The 22,859-nt window shown below is 43.9% G+C and overlaps 1 protein-coding gene across 1 annotated transcript in view; it reads right to left on the bottom strand.

Annotated features, from left to right (window-relative positions):
- Nucleotides 1–16,681, bottom strand: part of LOC112106323 (N-acetylgalactosamine-6-sulfatase) — a 58,429-nt gene extending 41,748 nt beyond the window's left edge. Inside the window, exons 1-8 of the mRNA XM_024199496.2 lie at nucleotides 16,558–16,681; nucleotides 15,170–15,244; nucleotides 13,262–13,364; nucleotides 6,673–6,816; nucleotides 4,499–4,565; nucleotides 4,238–4,365; nucleotides 2,976–3,115; nucleotides 142–245 (exon numbers count right to left, since the gene is read on the bottom strand). Of these exons, the coding sequence (XP_024055264.1) occupies nucleotides 142–245; nucleotides 2,976–3,115; nucleotides 4,238–4,365; nucleotides 4,499–4,565; nucleotides 6,673–6,816; nucleotides 13,262–13,364; nucleotides 15,170–15,244; nucleotides 16,558–16,681 (885 nt within the window). The remainder of the gene's footprint in view (nucleotides 1–141; nucleotides 246–2,975; nucleotides 3,116–4,237; nucleotides 4,366–4,498; nucleotides 4,566–6,672; nucleotides 6,817–13,261; nucleotides 13,365–15,169; nucleotides 15,245–16,557) is intronic.
- Nucleotides 16,682–22,859: the final 6,178 nt, after the last annotated feature.

Raw genomic sequence — 22,859 nt, forward strand, 5'->3', positions numbered from 1 at the left:
GATCCCAGGTTTTGACACAGTGATTCCATTGAGAATGTGCTAAAAGCCCTGAACCAAAGACCATTGAAGCCAATGGGATTCCTTCCATTGACTTCAGTTGGCATTGGATTGGGCCTAAAATTGTTAAGGCCAGATACTTACGTGTCCTGCAGGTATCTGGCCTGGCCACCAAGCAATAGCTGGCTCCCTCATCCCACCTTCAAAAGTGGTTTGTTTACCACACAGAAAGCGACCATTGCTACCTCCTATAGGAAAGAAAATTGATAAACACTATGATGTTTTTCCTGTGGATGCTTGTGAAGGTCTTTTCAGCAGGGGAGAAACTGACTGATCAGTAGACTAGCTAGGGAGTGCTATCAAATGCACAAAGGAAACAAACAAAACAAAACAAAATTTTTTGTTAATTTCTTTCATTTATAGGACTCTTAAATGTTTCTTGTGAGTGAAGGAGGTAAAAATTGATCACACATTGAATGAGTCAACAATGGGACAGAGGTGCAAAAAAGGCCAATATCATTCTGGCGTGAATTAACAGGAGTGTCAGATCTAAGATATGAGCAGTAACTGTCTTGCTCTACTCGACACTGGTGAGGCCTCAGCTGGAGTCCTGTGTCCAGTTCTGGGTGCCACCCTTTTAGAAAGACCTGGACAAACTGGAGAGAGTCCGAAGGAGAGCAACAAAAATGATAAAAGATTTAGAAAACCCGACCTATGAGGAAAGGTTAAAAAAACTGGGTATGTTTAGTCTTGGGAAAAGACTGAGGGGAGACCTGATATGTCTTCAGATACATTATGGGCTCTTACAAAGAGGACAATGATCAACTGTTATCCATGTCCACTGAAGGCAGGAAAAGAATGAGCGTCATCTGCAGCAAGGGAGATTTAGGTTAGTTATTAGGAAAAACTTTCTAACTGTAAGAATAGTTAAGCACTGGAACAGGTGACCAAGTCAGGCTGTGGAAACCGCATCATTGGAGGCTTTTAAGAACAGGTTAGACAAACACCTGTCAGGGATGGTCTAGATCAGTGGTCTCCAACCTTTTTATGCCCAAGATCACTTTTTGAATTTAAGGGCAACCCAGGATCTACCCCACTCCTTCCCCAAAGCCCTGCCCCTTCCTCGAAGCCCCGCTCTGCTCACTCCATCCCCCCACAACCTCCGTCGCTTGCTCTCCCCGACCCTCACTCACTTTCACCAGGCTGGGGCAGGGGTTTGGGGTTCAGGAGGGAATGCGGGCTCTGGGCTGGAGAAGAGGGGTTTGCAGTGTGGGAGGGGGCTCCGGGCTGAGCCTGGGGCAAGGGGTTGGGGTGCACGAGGGGGCAAGCTCTGGGAGGGAGATTGGGTGCAGGAGGGGGCTCCAGGCTAGAGCAGAGTGTTGGGATGCAGGGGGGGTACAGGGTGCTGGCTCTGGGCAGGGAGTCAGGGCTGGGGCAGGGGGTTGGGGTGCACGAGGGGGTACGGGGTGCTGGCTCCAGGAGGGGGTTCAGGGTGTGTGCTCCAGCTGGGCGGCACTCACCTCGGGCGGCTCCTGGTCAGCAGTGCAGCGGAGCTAAGGTAGGCTCCTTACCTGCCCCAGCCCTGTGCCGCTCCCGGAAGGGGCAAACGTGCCCCTGTGGCTCCGGGGGGGGGGGGGGGGGCACCTGGCTCCGTGAGCTGCCCCTCTCTGCAGGCATCGCCCCCTCAGCTCCCATTGGCCACAGTTCCCCGTTCCCGGCCAATGGGAGCTGTGGGGGAAGTGCTTGCAAGCAGGAGCAGCGCGCAGAGACCTTTGCCCCCTCTCTTCCCCCAGGGCTGTGGGGATGTGTTGGTCGCTTCTGCGAGTGGTGTGGGGCCAGGCAGGCAGGGAGCCGGACTTAGCAGCAGCCCCACTGCACTAGCGGAGATCGCGATTGACTGGGAGAGTCTCCAGGATCGACCAGTCGATGGCCATCGATCGGTTGGTGACCACTGGTCTAGGTAAACTTGGTGCTGCTTCTGCACAGGTGGGTGGGCTAAATGACCTCTCGAGTCCTTCCGGTCCTACATTTCTATGATTCGATGAACATTTTCAGATTGAAATCTGATTTTCTAGGGTCCTTTTAAGAGATGAGTTTCATTGGATATAGACATGACGACGACAAAAGTGAGATTACATTTTATTTCCCCAGGAAAGCTCGGCTCATAGACGGCAGCTGGTTTGCATGGAAGGTCCCCACTTTTTATGCAGCCTTACAGCTGCACTGACTGAGGAACAGCCAGGAAAGTCATGTGATTTGCCCAAGGCCACACAGATTCAGTAGCTCAGCTAAGGTTAGAACTCAGGAGCCTCCCATCTTGTGGCCTGATAATCACAAGACTACCTGACCTCCAAATGGGGGGAAAAGGGGGGGAAATAAAATCAATCTGCTCAAGAATAGAAGCTTGAAAACAAGACAAAAACTGAGAAGTGCAGCAAAGCTGTCCATGGCAGGGAATGTTTATTCTCCTTGACATCGTTTCATAGAGCTAAACGCATTGGGACTCCTGGATCTTTTATAATGATCCAGAAAACTCAGATATGCCTTCGATAATGGCCCTCTAATTTGTCTTCCTAATTAACTAATACAGGAGACTTAGCAGTTCCCTGTGTATGTCACTTCTGCACACACAGTATCAACAACAGATTAAGAGAGAAGGTGGGAGCAAATATACAGTCGGTAGGAAGCTAATGTACTGCTTTTAAGAGTAAAATAAAAAAAATATACCCATCAGCACCGGGGCACAGTACAGAATGCACATGTACTTGTCTAAATATGAGTGTGCCCCAGTGAGCAACTAACACAAGCATGGACTGGAGCAGAACTCTAGTTCTGAACACTCCCGAACTTTGAGGCTTCTCTTATCTATATAAGGGACCAAACCAAAACCTCAGATGTCTTTGTCTTCAAACTCAGAGTATTTGGATCTGTACCCGAACTTCATAGCTGAGGTCCAGCTCTGTTCATTAGACACTTACCTTGTTTAGGTGCTGAAATAAGAGCAGCTCCATTATCAGATGTGAAAAACACAAAAGTGTTCTCACTGATGCCCAGGTTTTGAAGGGATTTTAGGATTTTCCCAATGCTGTCATCAATTTCTCGCACTGCATCACCATACCTGAGATAGTAGAGATTACAAACATGCAAGCCAGTAAAGGAGGAGAAATAGTTTAAACCAGGTAGTCTTACAGAACATAAAGCACTCCATTAAAGCCCACAAGAATACTGAATTAATTGTGCTGAAGAGGGAAATAATTCACCTACACATCAGGTACCATAATAGAAGTTTACCAGTGTCACTTCGTAACTTATGTCTCTTTTATGTGCAGAAAGCAGCCTCTCTTGGATATTCAGACTCTCCAATTTGCTAAGATCTGAGCATTCTTGGACAGAGACCAGCAATTGAGATAAATGAAGCCAAGTATAAGCAGAGGCCACTTTTGCCATGAACTGAGGCTAATAAAGTAATTTTGTTTATAGATGCTAGTTTGAAACTGTGATCTTAAAAGCAAGGTCCATTATATCTATAGAGCTCTCCTTCCCCCACTGTAAATTGCATTTTCCATGATGTGGAGCCTGTTGGCTGTTCTGATTTACAGGCTTTTAAGCCAGGCTAATCAAACTATGGGCAGGTCTTCACTACGGGGGGGGGGGGGTCGATTTAAGATACGCAAATTCAGCTACACGAATAGCGTAGCTGAATTCGACGTATCGGAGCCGACTTACCCCGCTGTGAGGACGGCGGCAAAATCAACCTCCGCAGTTCCCCGTCAACGGCGCTTACTCCCACCTCCGCTGGTGGAGTAAGAGCGTCGATTCGGGGATCGATTGTCGCGTCCCGAGACGCAATAATTCGATCCCCGAGAGATCGATTTCTACCCGCTGATTCAGGCGGGTAGTGTAGACCTAGCCAAAGTCAACAGACTAACAAAAGCACCCATTCCACAGAACAGCATTTCATTACTCACATGGTGGGCCAGGGAGCTTAGATTTCACCCACATTTGTATCACACCATCTTTATTTTGGCTTACAACAAATATATTAAAGATCAAATTGGACACAGTCTTTTTGGAAAAAAAAATACTGAAAGGAAATTCCATGCTAGCTAGTATATGTATTTACACACGCATGCACACACACACTTTTAACAAGTGATCTATGTTACTTCAGTCCAATAAATATTGCTGTTGTTTTCTACTATCACAGTAGGCAGCAGAAATCAAATAGAAGGTGACTTACAACCCTCTCTGGCTAGTGCCCAAGAAATGTTTGGAGGCATAAACAGGAGCATGAGTAGCATCAATAGCCCAATAGAGAAAGAACGGCTGACGACTGGCTTGCTGCCTGCTAATAAAGTCAAGAGCTTCCTGTAAATGACAACAGAAATTAATGTTAACAGGATCATCCTCCGCCACCTAAAACCCTCAACCTAAAGTAACAAAAAAGGGCTGGGGGTTATAAAGCTATATCGGTATAATGTATAAAGAAAATGTATAATACCTGTAAGTAGATCTGAGTTAAGTTTGCTTCCCCTGTCTTCAGATCAATTTTGAAATCTTCATAATATCTTAAAATAAAGCAGAACCAGGAAAAAAAATCAATACCCGTGGAACACAGAACCAAAGGGCTGTTCTTCCCTATTATTTATATGGGCAAGTCATTGTTGTTACTCAACAAAAGGACAGAGACTCACCACTTATGTAACCAGCCATTTCTTCTCAGAAACTGAAAAGAAGTTGATGATGTTTTTTTATGTTAGGAGAGAACAGTGAAATTGCAAGGTCAGAAGAAATGGTGGGCTGTCATGATGAAAACATATAAAGGGTTACCACAAACAGGGAGGGGAGAAATAAAAATGCCTTCACTAAGGGAATGGAATCAGTTTCCAAAAGAGGCACAGCTGGATGAGCACCTCTGGGAGATGGTTTAGAGCAGCAATGACCTATTTGTGGTCCATGAGCACATTTCGGCAACATGCAGTTTGTTTTTGGCTCTCTAGCCTGCCACAATCCCTAGCAGCCAACATTCACCCCTGATGTTAGCTGCATCGCTTGTGACAAATGCCTGGTGCAATACCTGGTTTGAATATGTGAACACTCTGGCACATAAGGGAATTTTGGGCACTCCCTTGTCCCTTTCTTAAGTGCTCTGGCCTTTGAAGCCTTTCAGACTTGAGCACCAGAGCATTCCATCATTAAAAAGCAAGATGCCAGATAAAAGCCCAGCACTAAAGCAGCTGGGCTTTAAGTTCATCTTTTGAGGTCGGGATGAGGATGCCAGGATCCCACCAGGGAACAGCTGAAGAGTTCAGACTAAAATTTAGCACAGATCTAGTGCTTATAATCTTCACAGTGCTTTAAAAACATTAACAACCCTATAAAAGTAGGGCAGTATTAATGTTCCCATTTTACAGATGGGAAAACAGACACAATAGGAGAGCCAGGCTTAGAACTCGGGAATTTGTTTCTTAGCCCTGCGCTTTAACCACTGGATTGTGCATCTCTCTCAATAAACAGGTAAGTCCGGGAGTGGGAAAGGAAGCTGGAAGATCTAGCAGGCACTGCCCAGACACAAACGCTCTGAATTCTTCTGGCTGCCAAGATCCTCCTTCATAAACACCTTCCTCCTCCAATGATAAGTGTCCCATCTCCACTTGCCCTCTCAGCTGCAAAAATCCTCCTACTCCAAGTGACAAACGCTCTAAACCTAACACCGTCCTCCCACAGATGCCAAAATCCTCTTGCACTCTCTCCTATAAGAAATGCTCCTCACTTTGGCTTGGCACAGGGGTGGGCAAACTTTTTGGCCTGAGGGCCATGTCAGGGTTCCGAAACTGTATGGAGGGCGGGTGTAGTGTATTAAATTGCTCCCTGTAGGAATGTGCTACTTATGGTGTACTTCTTACGGCTGCCAGTCCTGGTGCTCCCTAAGTAGCACATTCCTACGGGAAGCAATTTAATACTCTCGCAGCCACGCTGCCCAGCAGGAGCTCGCAGCCCCGCCGCCCAAAGTGCTGGTGGCACAGCGAGCTGAGGCTGCAGGGCAGGGGGGACAGCAAGGGAGGGGCCGGGGGCTAGCCTCCCCAGCCAGGAGCTTAAGGGCCGGCCAGGACGGTCCCACAGGCTGGATGTGGCCCGCGGGCTGAAGTTTGCCCACCTCTGGCTTAGCATGATTGCAAACAGTCACCTGGGCCTTACACTGCTCACAGTCAGCCATCTCTGGTCTAGGGACAAAAGTCCTGAGCAAACAGAATGGAGGTGGGAAGGGAGCGGAAATACATCCCCTTCAGTGGGTCCCTTTCCCACTTTAACAATTCTAGGATTGCCAATTCACTACATGTGCTGAAAACGCCGTGTGGGACATGTCAGATGATATTTGAACCAGTTCATCCCTTATGACTGACATTTCCTTCGCTCATGTCCAATAATTCTTGGCATGGTGTGAGGTTTCTGGAGATTGCTGCCCATCCAACCAAGCCACGGTGTTACTGCTGTGTCTGATCCAGGAGTATTTGCCTGCCTCTCCTAACTGAAGACAGCTTGCTGATTGAACGCTTGTCTTTCAGTAGACCACAGGACAGCTGAATAAGACCACAGGGAAAGCAAAGAAAACAAGCCGTTGATAACTTCCAAAATATTTTTTTAAATGAGCCATGGAGCAAACAGCTGAATTACCTGCCAATCATTTCCCTGTCCCTATAAACAGGGATGTTTGGGGTGGCTTTGTTATCGTAAGGTCCAAAATGGCAATTAGGGGATCCAAACCATTCATCAAATCCATGCTTCAAGGGGTGGAATTGGGGTCTGTGACCCAGATGCCTAGGAACAAAAGCCACAAAGAGTTCAGGAGTCCATTGCAAAGGAGTAAATAGTAATCTTCTCAGAACTATGTAGAAAGAAACATCTTTCAATGACGTTAAAGGAAAACGTCAGTGATTAGTTAGTTACAGTCCTCTAGATAGCCAAATAAACAATGACTAGACAAAAACGTGCATTCAAAAGAGATTATAGAAATCCCTGCCACTGTTCCAGTAGCTCCACTAAGTCAATGTCCAACTTCTCTTCTCTCTAAACATGTTGATTATCTGTGATGATGGTGCCTTGAGTGGAGGTGCCCAGAACACACAGCAAAAATACATATAATAATTAATTTAGGGCTTAGGTCTCATTTATACCAAGGCTCTTCTACACCAGTAAATTGTGTAAAGGGGCCCCAAAGTGTGTGTAATTTACAATTACATTTACATTTACTTTAAGGCCCTTTATGCCACCAGAGTGATGTAAAGGGGCTTTAGTGTAAATGACAATGAGGCCCTTAAAATGTACATATGAAAGCAACACACAAAAACACACACACACACACACAAGCTTCTGTTAACAGCTTTTTTCCTGGATATAAAATTTAAACTTTCCTTCTTTAGCTTCAGGCTACTGCTCCGTTCCTTCCACAACTTCTGGGACTGTGAATAACTCACTTCCTTCATTTGTGAAAGTATTTATAGACGGTCATTCTCTCACTGTCTCAACTGGACAAATTTCTAGCTGAACATGCATGTGTCACTTCAGTCTTTCCTCATAGATCTTTAACCCATGGATATTTCTGTTGTCCTCTTTTGTATTGTCTCTAAAATTTGGGGACCAGAAGTGCACTCATTGGACTAAATTGGTCCCTGGTGTAAACCCGATGAGATCAATGGAATTACACCAGAGACTAATTTAGTCTCACGATTCCTGATCCGGTCACACACTGGCTGTGTAAATTAGAACCACAAATCTCCCTAGTTTTACATGTGGTATCCCCACATATATACGCGTGCGCCCGCACACACCACAACAAAAATACCCCTCGCTATCTTCACAGTGACTAGGGGCATCGAAAATCTGATCTCCAGAGAGATTTTAAAAAGAGGGACAGTTTACAAAGGAGGCGAGTAAGAAGGAATATGAGAAAAGCATACAAAATAAATAAATAATTAATGGGGTAGAGAAGGTAGATTAGACGCTCCTGTTCTCCCTCTCTCATAACACAAAAATGAAGGAAGTCAATGAAACCCAAAGTCAGCAAATTCAAAACTGAGCAAGGGGAATACTTTTAACACCCAACACGTAGTAAGAACATAAGAACGGCCATACTGGGTCAGACCAAAGGTCCCTCTAGCCCAGTATCCTGTCTTCCAACAGCAGTCAATGTCAGGTGCCCCAGAGGGAATGAACAGAACAGGTAATCATCAAGTGATCCATGCCCCGTCGCCCATTCCCAGCTTCCCTGCCCATCTTAGCTAATAGCTACTGATGGACCTATCCTCCATGAATTTATCTAGTTCTTTTTTGAACCCTGTTATACTCTTGGCCTTATCATCATCCTCTGGCAAGGAGTTCCACAGGTTAACTCTGAATTGTGTGAAGAAATAGTTCCTTTTGTTTGTTTTAAACAAATGCCTATTAATTTTATTGGGTGACCCCTATTTCTTGTGTTATGAGGAGTAAATAACACTTCCTTATTTACTTTCTCCACACCAGTCATGATTTTACTGACCTCGATCATATTCCCCCTTAGTTGTCTGTTTTCCAAACTGAAAAGTCCAAGTGTTATTAATCTCGCCTCACATGGAAGCTGTTCCCGCTGTACCTAATCATTTTTGTTGGTCTTTTCTGTACCTTTTCCAATTCAAATATATCTTTTTTTGAGATAGGGCGACCACATCTGCACGCAGTATTCAAGATGTGGGCGTACCATGGATTTATATAGATGCAATATGATATTTTCTGTCTTCTGTCAATTCCTTTCTTAATGATTCCCAACATTCTGTTAGCTGCTGCACATTGAGTGGATGTTTTCAGAGAACTATCCATGACTCCAAAATCTCTTTCTTGAGTGGTGACAGCTAAATTAGACCCCATCATTTTATATGTATAGTTAGGATTATGTTTCCAATGTGCATTCCTTTGCATTTATCAACACTGAGCATAATATGACCGTGGAACTCACTGCCCCAGGATGTTACTGAGGTCAAGAACTTGGCAAGATTCAAAGAGGGATTGAAGATTTATAAGGATAACATAAAATTCAAAGAGACAAGGTGGGTGAGATAATATATTTTATTGGACCAACTTTTGTTGGTGAGAGAGACAAGCTTTCAAGCTTACACAGAGCTCTTCTTCAGCTCTGGGAAAAGTGCTCAGAGTAGAGTGACCAGATGTCCTGATTTTATAGGGACAGCCCCAATTTTTGGGTGTTTTTCTTCTATAGGCTCCTATTACCCCCCACCCCAGTCCTGATTTTTCACATTTGCTGTCTGGTCACCCTAGCTCAGAGTGTAACTACAGGGTAGAACAGATAAGGAGTTAACACATGTTGCAAGAGACCATTTGAGGTGAAGCGGGTGGTTAACACCTCCACAATCGAAGGACAAAAGGAGGGTTTGGTGTGTTCCGGATTTTTATAGTGAGCCATAAATCCAGTGTCTTTATTAAGCCCATGATTTTTGGTGTCTATCAGAGTTATGAATTTAAGCTCCCAGGCTTGTCTTTTGAAGGCGTTGTGCAGGTTTTCTTTGTTTGCCCAGCCTCTTCATGGGCCACTTTGAGGAAGAATTTCTGGACAAATGCACCACAAAACCAATGATATATCTGAGATACATTGATGAGATTTTCATCCTCTGGACAGACAACTTAAACTCCCTCAAAGATTACCACTACAACTTCAACAACCAGCACCCATCCATCAAACTTTCTCTAGAACATTCCCACACCAGCACAAACTTCCTGGACACCATGATCAACTTCAACAATGGTGCCCTACAGACAACTACATACAAGAAATCCCCAGATCACCACACCTACCTTCACCAATCCAGTAACCAACCCAAACACACCGAGACATCTGTTATGTATAGTCAGGCACTCAGATACCACAGAATATGCCCCATCGAGAAAGTCCCGGATACATACCTCAGCACACTTAAAACTACCTTTACCACATAAGGACACTCCGCCAGAGAAGTAGATCACATCATGGAATGGGCTACCCAAATACTCAAAAAGAACCTGCTTCAATACAGCAACCGCCCCCCCTCCGCCCAACTGCACACTCCTAGTTGTCACTTACCACCCTGCATTGGAACCCATACAGGGTATCATCAAACAATTATAACTCATACTCGATGTGGACCACATGTTGAAAGAAATCTTTCCTGAACTCCCTCTTCTGGCCTTCAAACAACCCCCCAATCCTGCCAAGCTCATCATCAGAGGCAAGCTCCCTACAGACCAGGACACACCACCTCAAAGCACCACCAGACCCTTCCAGAACAACAGATGCAAAACCTGCAGACATATCTCCACCTGTTGCGATGATCAACACTCCCACAACACACCTTTCAAGATCCATGGTTCCTTCACATGCGGATCACAACATATGGTTTCCTCATCTAGTGCACTAAATGTCCCAATAGCATCTACGTGGGTGAAACCAGACAGTCACTATGCTGTCGAATGAACTCACACAGAAAAATGATAAAAGACAAAAACACCCTATCACCTGTGGGCAAACACTTTTTACAGAACGATCACTCCATATCTGACCTCTCAGTCCTCTGCATAAACTCCTTCAAAAGATGAGCCTGGAAGCTTTTAAATTCATAACTCTGCTAGATAGCAAAAACTATGGGCTTAATAAAGACACTGGATTTATGTCTCATTTACAACAATCTGGAACCCACAAACCCTCTTTTCTCCTTCAGTTGTTAACTTCACCTTGAATGGCCTCTTGCAACATGTGTTAATTCCTTATCTTTTTCACCTTGTATTTAACTGAGACACTCTGAGCATCTTTCCCAGCATTGAAGAGTTCTGCATAAGCTCAAAAGCTTGTGTCTCTCACCAACAGAAGTTGGTCCAATAAAAGGCCTTATTGAAATTCCGGGAGGCGGAAGGGCGCAACCTTTGAGGAGGAGTCACAGGACTCAGGACTCAACTGAATATAGGGGACAACTAAGAAATAACAGGGCAGGGAGTGGAGGTCACAGGTTCAAAACTAGGGATCCAGAAGGGGACACCAAGCAGAGAACCCCGGACAGCACCCACTGCTCCTCAAAGCTGTCCAGGGAGCCAGTGGACGCCATCCAGAGGAACTCTGCATGGATGAGTGAGCCCAGGGAGGAACAGAAATAGGCCCCACAGACGCAAAGCACCTCCCCATCCAGCATCCTCCTCCTGGTGTTGAAGATGGCTATTTTGGCCAGTGCCAGGAGGAGGCTAACGAGGTTTCACGACTCTGTGGGGCCACAGACAGGGTGTGCATATATGAAAAGATGTGGGGAAAAGTGCAGCCAGAACCTCAACAGTAGGTTCTGGAGGAGTCAGATTAGGTGCTGCAACCTGGCGCATTCTAGATAGGCGTGCACCAGGATCTACCTCACACTGCAAAAGGGGCGGGCGTTGGGGATGGGGATGAACCACAGTAGGTACAGACCCGTGCTCATGGCTCCATGAAGGAGCCGCCAACTGATATCCCTGGCGGGCCATGAGTCTAGGGTGGCGTACAAGCTGGCCCACCGGGGGTTCCTCACCCTCCGCAGGTGGTAGAAAGTCCCACCACTCACCCACCTTCTCTCTAATATCCTGGGACCAACATGGCTATAACAACACTGCAAATAATATTCAGAGTTGTAATAGCAAATACTTAAAAGAGAGGGTTAAAAGAGATATAAAGCCTCATGTTTAAGGCTTAAACTAGTCGCTAACCAGTAGGGGTTACGATGAAACTTTAATGGAGTCAGATTATCTCACATCTGCAGTTTCCAGTACCCTTCTGTGAAGCAGCTGATGTACAGCAATTCTTAGGTTAACAATGACACTGCATTGTGAGTTCATTTTTACTTTGCTTTTTATTATCCCTAGAAGGTTTTCCAGACTCGCTGCTTTCCAGATAACTGTCTGGAACCAATATGTATTTTTGCTGCTTATTTCCTTTCCCTAGTTGTATGAATTTACATTTATTAGCACTGAATGCATCTCATTGCATTCAGCCCACTGATCCGATTTTTCCTGACCATTTTGTTGTTTGGATTTGGGCTACTAAATAATTCACTGTCTTAGGTTAGTTTACTTTCCTTCCAATTTCTGGGTTGCTGGAAAATTTGATCACAGTTGAATCTATACCTTTCTTTATATTGTTAAATAATATGGATTCCATAACTGACTACCTTAATACTGGTCCCCACTTGAAGGTTGTATTATTAACAATTACTCTGTTGGTTACATGTTATATCCAGTTGGTATCTATGCAGTTTTGAAGTTTATTATTTATGCATTTATTTATTACATAGTACTACTATGAATTGTGAATTACCAGCATGGAGACCTAGAAACCCAATGGGACTCAATCACATCACAAGTTCTTTATTGCAATTCAGATGTTCTATGCCCGCTGGCTTCTCTTCAACTACTACAATAGTAATCCCATCAAAGAAGCCTATTGTATTTGTTTGGCAGCTCTCCAGCTTTTCCCTCCTACCCTGCACAGGAACCACAGTTGCATTTAGTTGTCAGGTACCTCGCCTGACTGCCATGATTTATTGAAGATCAGGTTCACAAGTTCTGATGTTTCCTTTGCTAAGATCTGGGCCTGCATCCATAAGAGTCAATGGAGTTTTGTCAGTGACTTCAATGAGAACAGGATCAAGCCCTTAGTCCTTTTAAAATTCTTGGGATGTAGTTCACTCAGATCTTTGGTCAATACTCTCTCACTGTCTATTTATTTACCCTTTGCTCTGCTAGATTAGGCCATCACTCTTCTCTGTTGCTCTGTCTAATATCAGCATGTTTCCTTCATGTAACTGTATCTTCATTTCTATCCTAACATTCTGCTGCTCAAAAAAAAAGATGCCTCCTGAGTTTACAAGTCAGACTTATCTGCAGAGGATCAATGATATACAGCAGGGGCCAAAGACACAAAGTTGCAGAGGCCGAGGGAAATGCTCCAACAAAACATCTCTGCGATTTCTGATGAAAATAAGTACAATGTGGTGCTGAATGAAAGCACAAAGGGTTGAGGGTTTGGGGCCTTTTTTGGCTATACCTATCTATAAATCAATAGCACTCTATTCAGAAATTAATCACAGCAGGTGGGAAGATCCTGCCCAGATTTGAAAAGACAGATGTTTGAGCTTCAAAAGAGTTTTTTGAAACTCTGGTTCTCCCAGTCTCTCCACACTACTAAACCACACACACATACAAACAAGAAATTTCAAGACAAGTTTACCATTTGCCAATGATCTTACTGACATATCCTGCCTTCTTCAGCAATTCTGGAAGCAGCAGCTCAGAACCTGGGATTCCCCCTACTATTTCCTGTGGTGTATAGGCTGTATAAAACAAGAACATGTTTTTTAACTCATCACTAAGGCTAGCAAGCAGGTCAGGAAAGCTTATGGACACTCATCCCTAGAAGCTTATTTGACAGGACCAAAAATTGGGCTAGCTTAATGGTCCAACAATACTGTCATAAAGGATTCAAATTCTCCAGCCCACCAGGTCTCGGAACAAGCTGACTCAGCAAACTCGCTGCTCCAGGGAAGGGAGCCCTTCACACATGCAGCCTTTGTTGGCTGGAGGGACGGTGTGGATGCAGGTGGCTGTAAGGAGAGCAAGTTGGGGCCGTTTGGTTTATACTTTTGCCAAACTGCTTGAAGTTATCTACAACTAGTGCATTTTTATAAGTCAAAGGATTAGTTAAATAAAGGACAAATGGACTTGCTCAAAGTGCACTGGCTGATCCAAAATAGCGTGTCTCCAATATTTTCTAGTTAAGAACACAGGGCACAACCACCAGTGAGTTAGGAGATACCCAAGTTCTCCCACTGATGCATAGTGTGAACCAATAGGTAGCTGTAAGTGTGTGCCCAGAATGTGTGGTCTCATAAAGCACCTGTAATTTTAGAATTAGACCAACCCAAAGACATTCTGAGCAGGTACATTCCTTCATGAGTGCTGGAGGAGAGCTCTCCTGGCAGGCAGCATCGTGTTATGTAACTCTCCTTGTTTTACTGGCCGGGAGAGGTTTACTTCTGTAAGACTGTATGAGGGGGTGTTTGCCCCACACAAGACTTGAAACCATTAAAAATGGCCAATTAACCTTACATGACAGGCTGCGTCCGGCAGAGAGGCAGGGACTACTAAGGCCTAACAGCTGATGAAGCCCTGCTGGGGGAGGAGTTGGGATAGGCTTATAAAGAGAGGAAGTTGGTGGGAGGAGAAGGGCTGCAGGGAGGAGCTCTGACGTCACTCCCTAGAGAGGAGGGCAGTTGTTCAGAGATGAGGAGGTGGCCTAGCGGGGAGTAAGCCCTGGGATCCTGCCTTAGAATACAGACTCTGGCAAGAACCCAAGGGACGGGTGAAATAGCCACAGGGAGCAGAGGGGGGTCAGAAGATAGGGAAGAAAGGCAGGAAAGAGGCCATGGAATTGGCAACAAGGTTGGAGCTGGAGAAGACTGTTGTTGGTGGGCATAGAGTCCCTGGGCTGGAACCCCGAGTAGTGGGCAGGCCTGGATTCCCCTACTGGCCACTGGAAAAGTGGCACTGACTGGCCAGCGGATCAAAAGACTGCCTGAGACACAAAGAGGGAGCAACCTGAGCCCAGAGAGAGACACCATGGGGTGAGCAACTGAAGGAGGGGGCGTTAGACTGGTCAAGAACTAATCCCCAGATGAAGTACAAGGAGACGCCCCAGCAGTGAGTAGTAAACCCCATGAGAGACTTGATTTTAAACAGCTTGTTCTTAAGCTAAGACGTTAACACCACATCACATGTCACTTTTCTTCTTTCACTCAATGTTAATTAGCCCACCCAAGGAACCAACATCTCAGCCAGAAGAAGCAAACAGATTAACATCTTAACTTAGGTCTTTTTGCTTAATGTGAACATTTGGCGATGTCCTTCCTTTTCAGCATCATGCGTAAGAAGCAATACACTTCACACCTGTTCTTATTAACTGCGGTGGAGCTACATGCCAATCGCTTGTTGTCACTCTGAAAATGTACCTCCTGGAAAACCCATGAAGGTAGAGCACAGAGCCAAATGCCAATATTCAGCCATGCCTGCTGCCAAGTGAAAAGGCAAAGAATAAAGGAAGAAAAGGCATTTCTAGGAGAAGCAACACTGATGTTCGCACCATTTCTGGCATGGGCATTCGTGGTGTAGAACCCATTCCTGATGGGGAGACGTCCCGTCAACAGCGCTGCTCGTGCTGCAGATAAAACAATCAAAACAAAGAAAGCATGAATAGGGTGTCTTATTTTCTTTATACAAATTCTCTGCTTCAGAGGTCATGTTTTGGCTGATGACAGCATGATGACTGGAGATCGTAGGGAATTTCTGCTATAGATTACTGCTTAGCTGATAAGAGTAATAATCAACCCAAAGGATCCTAAAGTGATGTACATACTTGGCCAGATTCTGATAACAGCCACACTAGCATAAATCCAAAGTGACACCACTGATGTTAACGGAGTTATTCCAGTTCCACTGAGATTGCAATCTGGCCCTTGTGTGCAGAAAGCAGTTTACCCACTACTGAAACGTGACCACCTCCAGATAGGAAATACAGCCGCCATTCTGTCCAAGTAACTTTAAACAGCATTTCTGGGGTGAGTATATGGGAGACACATCTTAATCTAGCTCAGATAAATCAGTTATTTGCTAAACTTACATTCATTATCTTGCCTTGGCAAAACCATTTTATCTACTTCTACAATTAACAAAGGCAAGGTATCCAGCTCTATCATGATAGAGATCAAGGCTCTGATTCACGAAAGTAGTTAAGCAGATGTTTAACTTTAAGCATCTGCTTAAATCCCACTGAAGTCAATGGGACTTAAGCAGGTGTTTTAGTGCTTTCCTGAATGGGGATGGACTTAAAACATATGGTTACATGTTCTCCCAAATGGAGGCCTCAGAAAGTCCTCTTTTCTCCTTTATATTTTAGCTGTCAGCTGGCAATCAGACTTGAAGAACCAGACACAGTGACAAAGATGTAAAATCTACATGGGACTCAAATGGCTTTGTCCCTTTTCCCCTCTCTAAATCTCTTAGTGGCTAACAGCAACAACAATGGGCCGGAACGTGTAGTTGCTCCACGCATTGAAGTCCCAGTCAATGGAAGTTCTGCCTATAGAACAGAATCAAGCCCATTGTGTGCCTCCTTCCTGTTGGATTTGTCCAACAAAGATTTAGATACTGTTTTGTCTGATTGCCCCAAAGAGGGAAGAGATGAAATAATTCAGCTGCAGAGGCCTGAAGGCTAAAACAGAATTTAAAAAATCCTTTAAATGAAGTGTTTTGATGACTAAAATACTGTTTTGTATGAACAGAAGATTGTAGTTTTTCCTCAAGAAAAAAATAAAAAGGAAGCAAAATGCAAGATGAAAGCTCCAAATCCTAACACTGCCTTAAGGGTAATCACTGGTTTGGTTGCTAGTTTATGTAAGATGCTGGCAAACATCCTGATCTTCCCAGAAGGTGACAATTTTACATGGTGGTTTAAAGCTGAAGTTTACTTACATGGCGAGCACAGAGGGTTAGCAGTGTAGAAATTTGGGAAGAGCATCCCTTCTGAAGCCATCTGGTCCAAGTTAGGGGTTTCTTTAGAGGGCTCTCCAAACACTCCCAAATCACCCCAACCCATCTGCAGAAAGACCAGACCAAAAAAGACAGAAGTAATTTTAGCTTTCTATAAACTACTGTACTACCTTCTGGATCAGAGTAGCATTTTTATTTTTATAAGCTTTTCTATAGTGCTCATCACTATAATATCTGAACACTTCACATACACAATATGAATTTATCCTCACAACCCTTCTGTGAAGTAGGGAAGTATTACTGTCACCATTTACAGATCGAAACTGACAGACAGAGAGAGATTAAGTGACTTGCCCAAGGTGACAAAAGAAATCTATTACAAAACTGGGAACAGAACCCAGATCTCTTCAGTCTCAGTCCAGCATCTTAATTATAAAATTATCCACTGCAGGCCTACATTTCCAAATACTGGATATATGCAATCAGAAATGCACAGTGAAGATCTCAGTAAAAATGTAGGATTGCATAATAACTGAGGGCATTGAGGGGTATAGTTTAAAAGCAACGCTCAGGACAGAAGTGCGCCATTATCACATCATTTCTCTTTGCCAGTGTGCCAGATGATGGGCTTACCATAGTGTGGCTTAGGACAAAGATGTGTGGCTAATGTGACCACACAGCTCCTGCTCAGAAGCCTATTTTGTGCAAAAAAGGGAGCTTTAGAAAATTACCAACCTATTTGGCTAATTTCAATACTGAAAAATAATACTGAAGCAAAAAGGGAGCAACTTACTGAGCAATTAGGCGCTATGCCTGCATAAAGATTCTACTCTGCCTTAAATATTCAAAAGCTTTCTTTACTACAGTCACGTATCAGATGGGCAAAAGAAATGCAGAGGACATAATACATCTAGATATTGGGAAAGCTTTCAATGCAGTCCCACTTGAGAGTCTAATAGAGACATCAGAACGACGCAGTTTGGAAAAGAATACTGCAGAATAGATACAAAGCTGGCTGATGGATCGTGAGCAGAGAGCAATGAAATGGTACAACATAAAACCAAGAAGTGGAATTAAGAAGAGTTCCAAAGGGGTCAGTGTTGAGTTCCGTATTGTTCAATATCTTTACCGGTGATAATGAAGGAGTAAAGAATAGTCTAGCAATCAAATTCACTGACACAACGGAGGAGGCATAGATACTTCAGTAAGATCAGAGAAATAGGCAAAAGCCCAAGGAAGGGTATTATTTTTATTACTGTGGCACCCAGAAGCTCCCATCAGGGCCTGTGCCCCATTATGCTTGGTGCTGTACAAAGATATATGGAGAGCTTATCCCTGCCCCCAAAGGGCTTTAAATATAGAAAAAAATTAAAGTTCGCTTGGGAGAAAATAATCCTGAATACGAAATGGGAAACATAGGTGAGCAGCTACATCAAGTCATCACAAGGCAGCCAGGTAGGTGATAGCTGTGAGTTGGCACACCACCTCTGTCCACAGACACCCTCAATTAGCTTTCTGAGAAGCTCAAAACTACATGCAACACATTCCTGCCAAGAAAGAATCCAAAGAAATAAATGCAGCTCTTCGAAGAGAAGCTACCTGAGGGGATGCTGCCAACTTAAAAATCCTATGTTGTAAACAAATACATTTATTTAACTATGTTACTAACACCATCATAGATGGTTAAAGGCAAATAATTTTAAGACTAATTCATCTGTGATTATTTTTGCTCTTTATTTAATTTGTTTTTCTTTGCATTTTTCTCAGTATGGGCACTGAAAATTAATGAAGTCAGCTTCCTTCTTATTGTTTGTTTCATTTGGAAGCTCTTAGTGGTGCAACGTTTGGATTTTAACTAGGGCTGTCGATTAATCGCAGTTAACTCACCCAATTAACTCAAAAAAATTAATCGCAATTAATCGCAGTTTTGAAATTTATTAAATACTGTATTCTGGATGGTTTTCTACATTTTCTCATATATATTGTATTCTGTGTTGTAACTGAAATCAAAGTGTATATTATTTTTGATTACAAATATTTGCACTGTAAAAATGATAAACAAAAAACAGTATTTTTCAGTTCACCCATACAAGTACTGTAGTGCAGTCTCTTTGTCGTGAAAGTGTAACTTACAAATGTAGATTTTTTGTTACATAACTGCACTCAAAAACAAAACAATGTAAAACTTCAGAGTCTACAAGTCCACTCAGTCCTACTTCTTGTTCAGCCCTCTTCTTATTTACAATGTCACCAGAAAGTGAGAACAGGCATTTTGTAGCCTGCATTGCAAGGTATTTACGTGCCAGATATGCCAAACATTCGTATGCCCCTTCATGCTTCGACAACCATTCCAGAGGACATGATTCCATGCTGACGATGCTCGTTAAAAAAATAATGTGTTAATTAAATTTGTGACTGAACTCCTTGGGGGAGAATTGTATGTCCCCTGCTCTGTTTTACCCGCATTCTACCATATATTTCATGTTATAGCAGTCTCGGATGATGACCCAGCATATGTTCATTTTAAGAACACTTTCACTGCAAATTTGACAAAATGCAAAGAAGATACCAATGTGAAATTTCTACAGATAGCTACAGCACTCAATCCAAGGTTTAAGAATTTAAAATGCCTTCCAAAATCTGCGAGGGACAAGGTAGGGAGCATGCTTTCAGAAGTCTGAAAAGAGCAACACTCCAATGCAGAAACTACAGAACCCGAACCTCCAAAAAAGAAAATCAACCTTCTGCGGGGGCATCTGACTCAGATAATGAAAATGAACATGCATTGGTCCGCACTGCTTTGGATTGTTATCGAGCAGAACCCGTCATCAGCATGGACACATGCCCCCTGGAAGAATGAAGGGACATATGAATCTTTAGCACATCTGGCACGTAAATATCTTGCAACACCAGCTACAACACTGCCATGAGAACGCCCGTTCTCACTTTCAGGTGATGTTGTAAACAAGAAGCAGGCAGCATTATCTCCTGCAAATGTAAACAAACTTGTTTGTCTGAGCGATTGACTGAACAAGAAGTAGGACTGAGTGGACTTGCAGGCTCTAAAATTTTACACTGTTTTATTTTTGAATGCAGTTTCTTTTGTACATAATTCTACATTTGTAAGTTCAACTTTCATGATAAAGAGATTGCACTACAGTCCCTGTATTAGATGCACTGAAAAATACTATTTCTTTTTGTTTTTTTTACAGTGCAAATACTTGTAATCAAAAATAAATATAGAGTGAACACTGTACACTTCGTATTCCATGTTGTAATTGAAATCAATATATTTTAAAATGTAGAAAACATCCAAAAATATTTAAATAAATGGTATTCTATTATTGTTCAACAGTGCGATTAATCGCGCAATTATTTTTTTTAATCGCGATTACTTTTTTAAATCACTTGACAGCCCTAATTTTAATCAGTTTCTGAAAGTGTGCTGAACATGGTTTGTCCTTGTCCACACTTGCAGCTGCACTCTGTTCTGCACTGGTTCAACTACACCCATTGCTGACACCAACGGATATTTTTGTAGCACAGACAAGGCTTTGGTGACAATGACTCTTCAAAAGGAGAAGCCACTTATTTCAGGAGGTTAAGGGTGGAACAAGAAGAAGTAATACCCTGAAAATTCAAGTGAGAAATTCAGAAACATTTTCCAACAGTGTGATCGGTTAGTCAATGGAATAATTTTCCAAAGGCAGTAACTGAATCACAATCACTAGGGGTGTTGATGAGTAGACTACTAGAAAAAATGCATAGGTGCTTAGCTCCTGATCCCACAAAGCCTTACACACATGCTTAACTTTATGCATCTGAGTAGTCCCATTTGTCTTCAATAAGACTACTAATGGGTGTGAAGTTAAATTCATGCATAAGTTTTTTTGCAAGATAGGAGCCTTAGTGAGTATGTTTACCTGCAATGAGAAACCTGTGGCTAGCCCATGCCAGCTGACTCAGACTTGTGGGCTTTGAGCTAAGGGGCTGTTTAACTGCAACGTAGACGTTTGGGCCCAGGCTGAAGCCTGGGCTCTAGAAGCATGCAAGATGGGAGGGTCCCAGAGTGCCGGCGCCTGAACCTCTACATCGCAATTAAACAGTCCCGTAACCCAAACCCTGCAATCCCAAGACAGCTGGCACGGGCCAACCGCGGGTGTCTAATTGCAGTGTAGACGTAGCCAACGTAGACTGGGGCAGTAACGCACTAATGCAAACACAGTATTCAGGGCCCAGGTACTCCTCTCCACCTCTTTATAACTTTTACATAAAATCTGGAAAGGGCTTGAAAGGGAACATCAGAGCATTCTAATTTTCAGAATACAAGTGAAGATTTTTAATCTGATAAAGAAACAATGACTGGTATCAGATAAAATTTCATTCAAATAGTTAACCCAAGTTCCAAGAACGCTCCCAAAACACTGGCGCTAAACAAATACCATTGTAAAGAATTTTTAATATTTATCATGCGTAAGCTGTTCTAAGGGTGAATAATGAACCGATTATGCACGTTATTCCACGTGGGCAGACCCCTGTGCTCGCACGGAGCCCTGTTGACTTCAATGGTGTTGGTTCAGCAGTTCGGCCACATGGAGTAGTTTGCAAGACTGAGACCTTGCAAACCCAATCTTTAAGCACCCTTTTTTTTTCCTTTTCTCCCATTTCTGGCCTTCATTCATATTACTGTGTCCCACTGATTATCCTAACTCCACCAAGTTTCTGCGATGCCCATTATATCAATATCCTCATTTAATACAAGGCACTCTAGTTCACCCATCTTATTATTTAGACTTCCATCACTGGTATATAAGCATTTTAAAAACTTGTCACTTTTTAGCTGTCACTCATTACATGATGACAGGTTCCAGTGGTAGCCGTGTTAGTCTGTATCAGCAAAAACAATGAGGAGTCCTTGTGGCACCTTAGAGACTAACACATTTATTTGGGCGTAAGCTTTTGTGGGCTCAAACCCATTTCATCAGATGCATGCAGTGTAAAATACAATAGGCAGGTATAAAAATACAGCACATGAAAAGATGGGAGTTGCCTTATCAAGTGGGGGGTGGGAGGGGGGTCAGTGCTAATGAGGCCAATTCAATCAGGGTGGATGTGGCCCATTCCCAACAGTGGACAAGAAGGTGAGAGTATCAACAGAGGGAAAATTATTTTTTGTAGTGACCCAGCCATTCCATCTTTATTCATGCCTAATTTGATGGTGTCAAGTTTGCAAATTAATTCCAGTTGTGCAGTTTCTCATTGAAGTCTGGTTTTGAAGTTTTTTTGTTGAAGAATGGCCACTTTTAAGTCTGTTATTGAGTGTCCAGCGTAGAGACTGTCCGGTTTGACCAATGTACATGGCAGAGGGAGGGGCATTGCTGGCAACTGAATGAGACTTTTTTTCATTTGACTGTTTCTCATCAGATCCTACCTGTATTTTATCTTCCATACTCTCCTCCTTATTAGGACATAGGGCAGTGGTTCTCAAACTTTTGTACTGGGAACCCCTTTCACAAAGCAAGCCTCTGAGTGAGACACCCCTTATAAATCAAAAACACTTAATATATTTAACACCATTATAAATGCTGGAGGCAAAGTGGTGTTTGGGGTGGAGGTTGACAGCTTGGACCCCCCCAAGTAATAACCTGCGACCCCCTGAGGGGTCCCAACCCCCAGTTTGAGAACCCCTGACACAGAGAATCTCCACTGGTAGATCTTCCCCTAAGGGATGTCTCTGTCCGAACCATATACTTCTCCGCGTCTGTCAGCTTTCCCTCAGCCCTTAGTTTAAAAGCTGCTCTATGACCTTTTTAATTTTAAGTGCCAGCAATCAGGTTCCATTTTGGTTTAGGTGGAGCCCATCCTTCCTGTATAGGCTCCCCCTTTCTCAAAAGTTTCCCCAGTTCCTAATAAATCTAAATCCCTCCTCCCAACACCATCGTCTCATCCAAGCAGCCAGGTGACAACCCCCTCCCCAGCCTCCACCACCCCCAGTGAAATCCCCCAGCTTCTTCCACCCCCCATGACCAGCCTCCCACCTACACCCCCAGTGAACCCCCTCCCCAGCCTCCACCACCCCCCGTGACCAGCCCACCACCAGTGAATCCCCTCCAGCCTCCACCACCCCCGTGACCAGCCCCCCACCTACACCCCCAGTGAACCCCCTCCCCAGCCTCCACCACCCCCCGTGACAGCCCCCCACCTACACCCCCAGTGAATCCCCTCCAGCCTCCACCACCCCCCGTGACCAGCCCCCCACCCACACCCCCAGTGAACCCCTCCCT

The sequence above is a fragment of the Terrapene carolina genome, unplaced genomic scaffold (assembly GCF_002925995.2).
Source record: "Terrapene carolina triunguis isolate 2854851 unplaced genomic scaffold, T_m_triunguis-2.0 Scaffold33891, whole genome shotgun sequence".
In the NCBI taxonomy this organism is placed as follows: domain Eukaryota; kingdom Metazoa; phylum Chordata; order Testudines; family Emydidae; genus Terrapene; species Terrapene triunguis.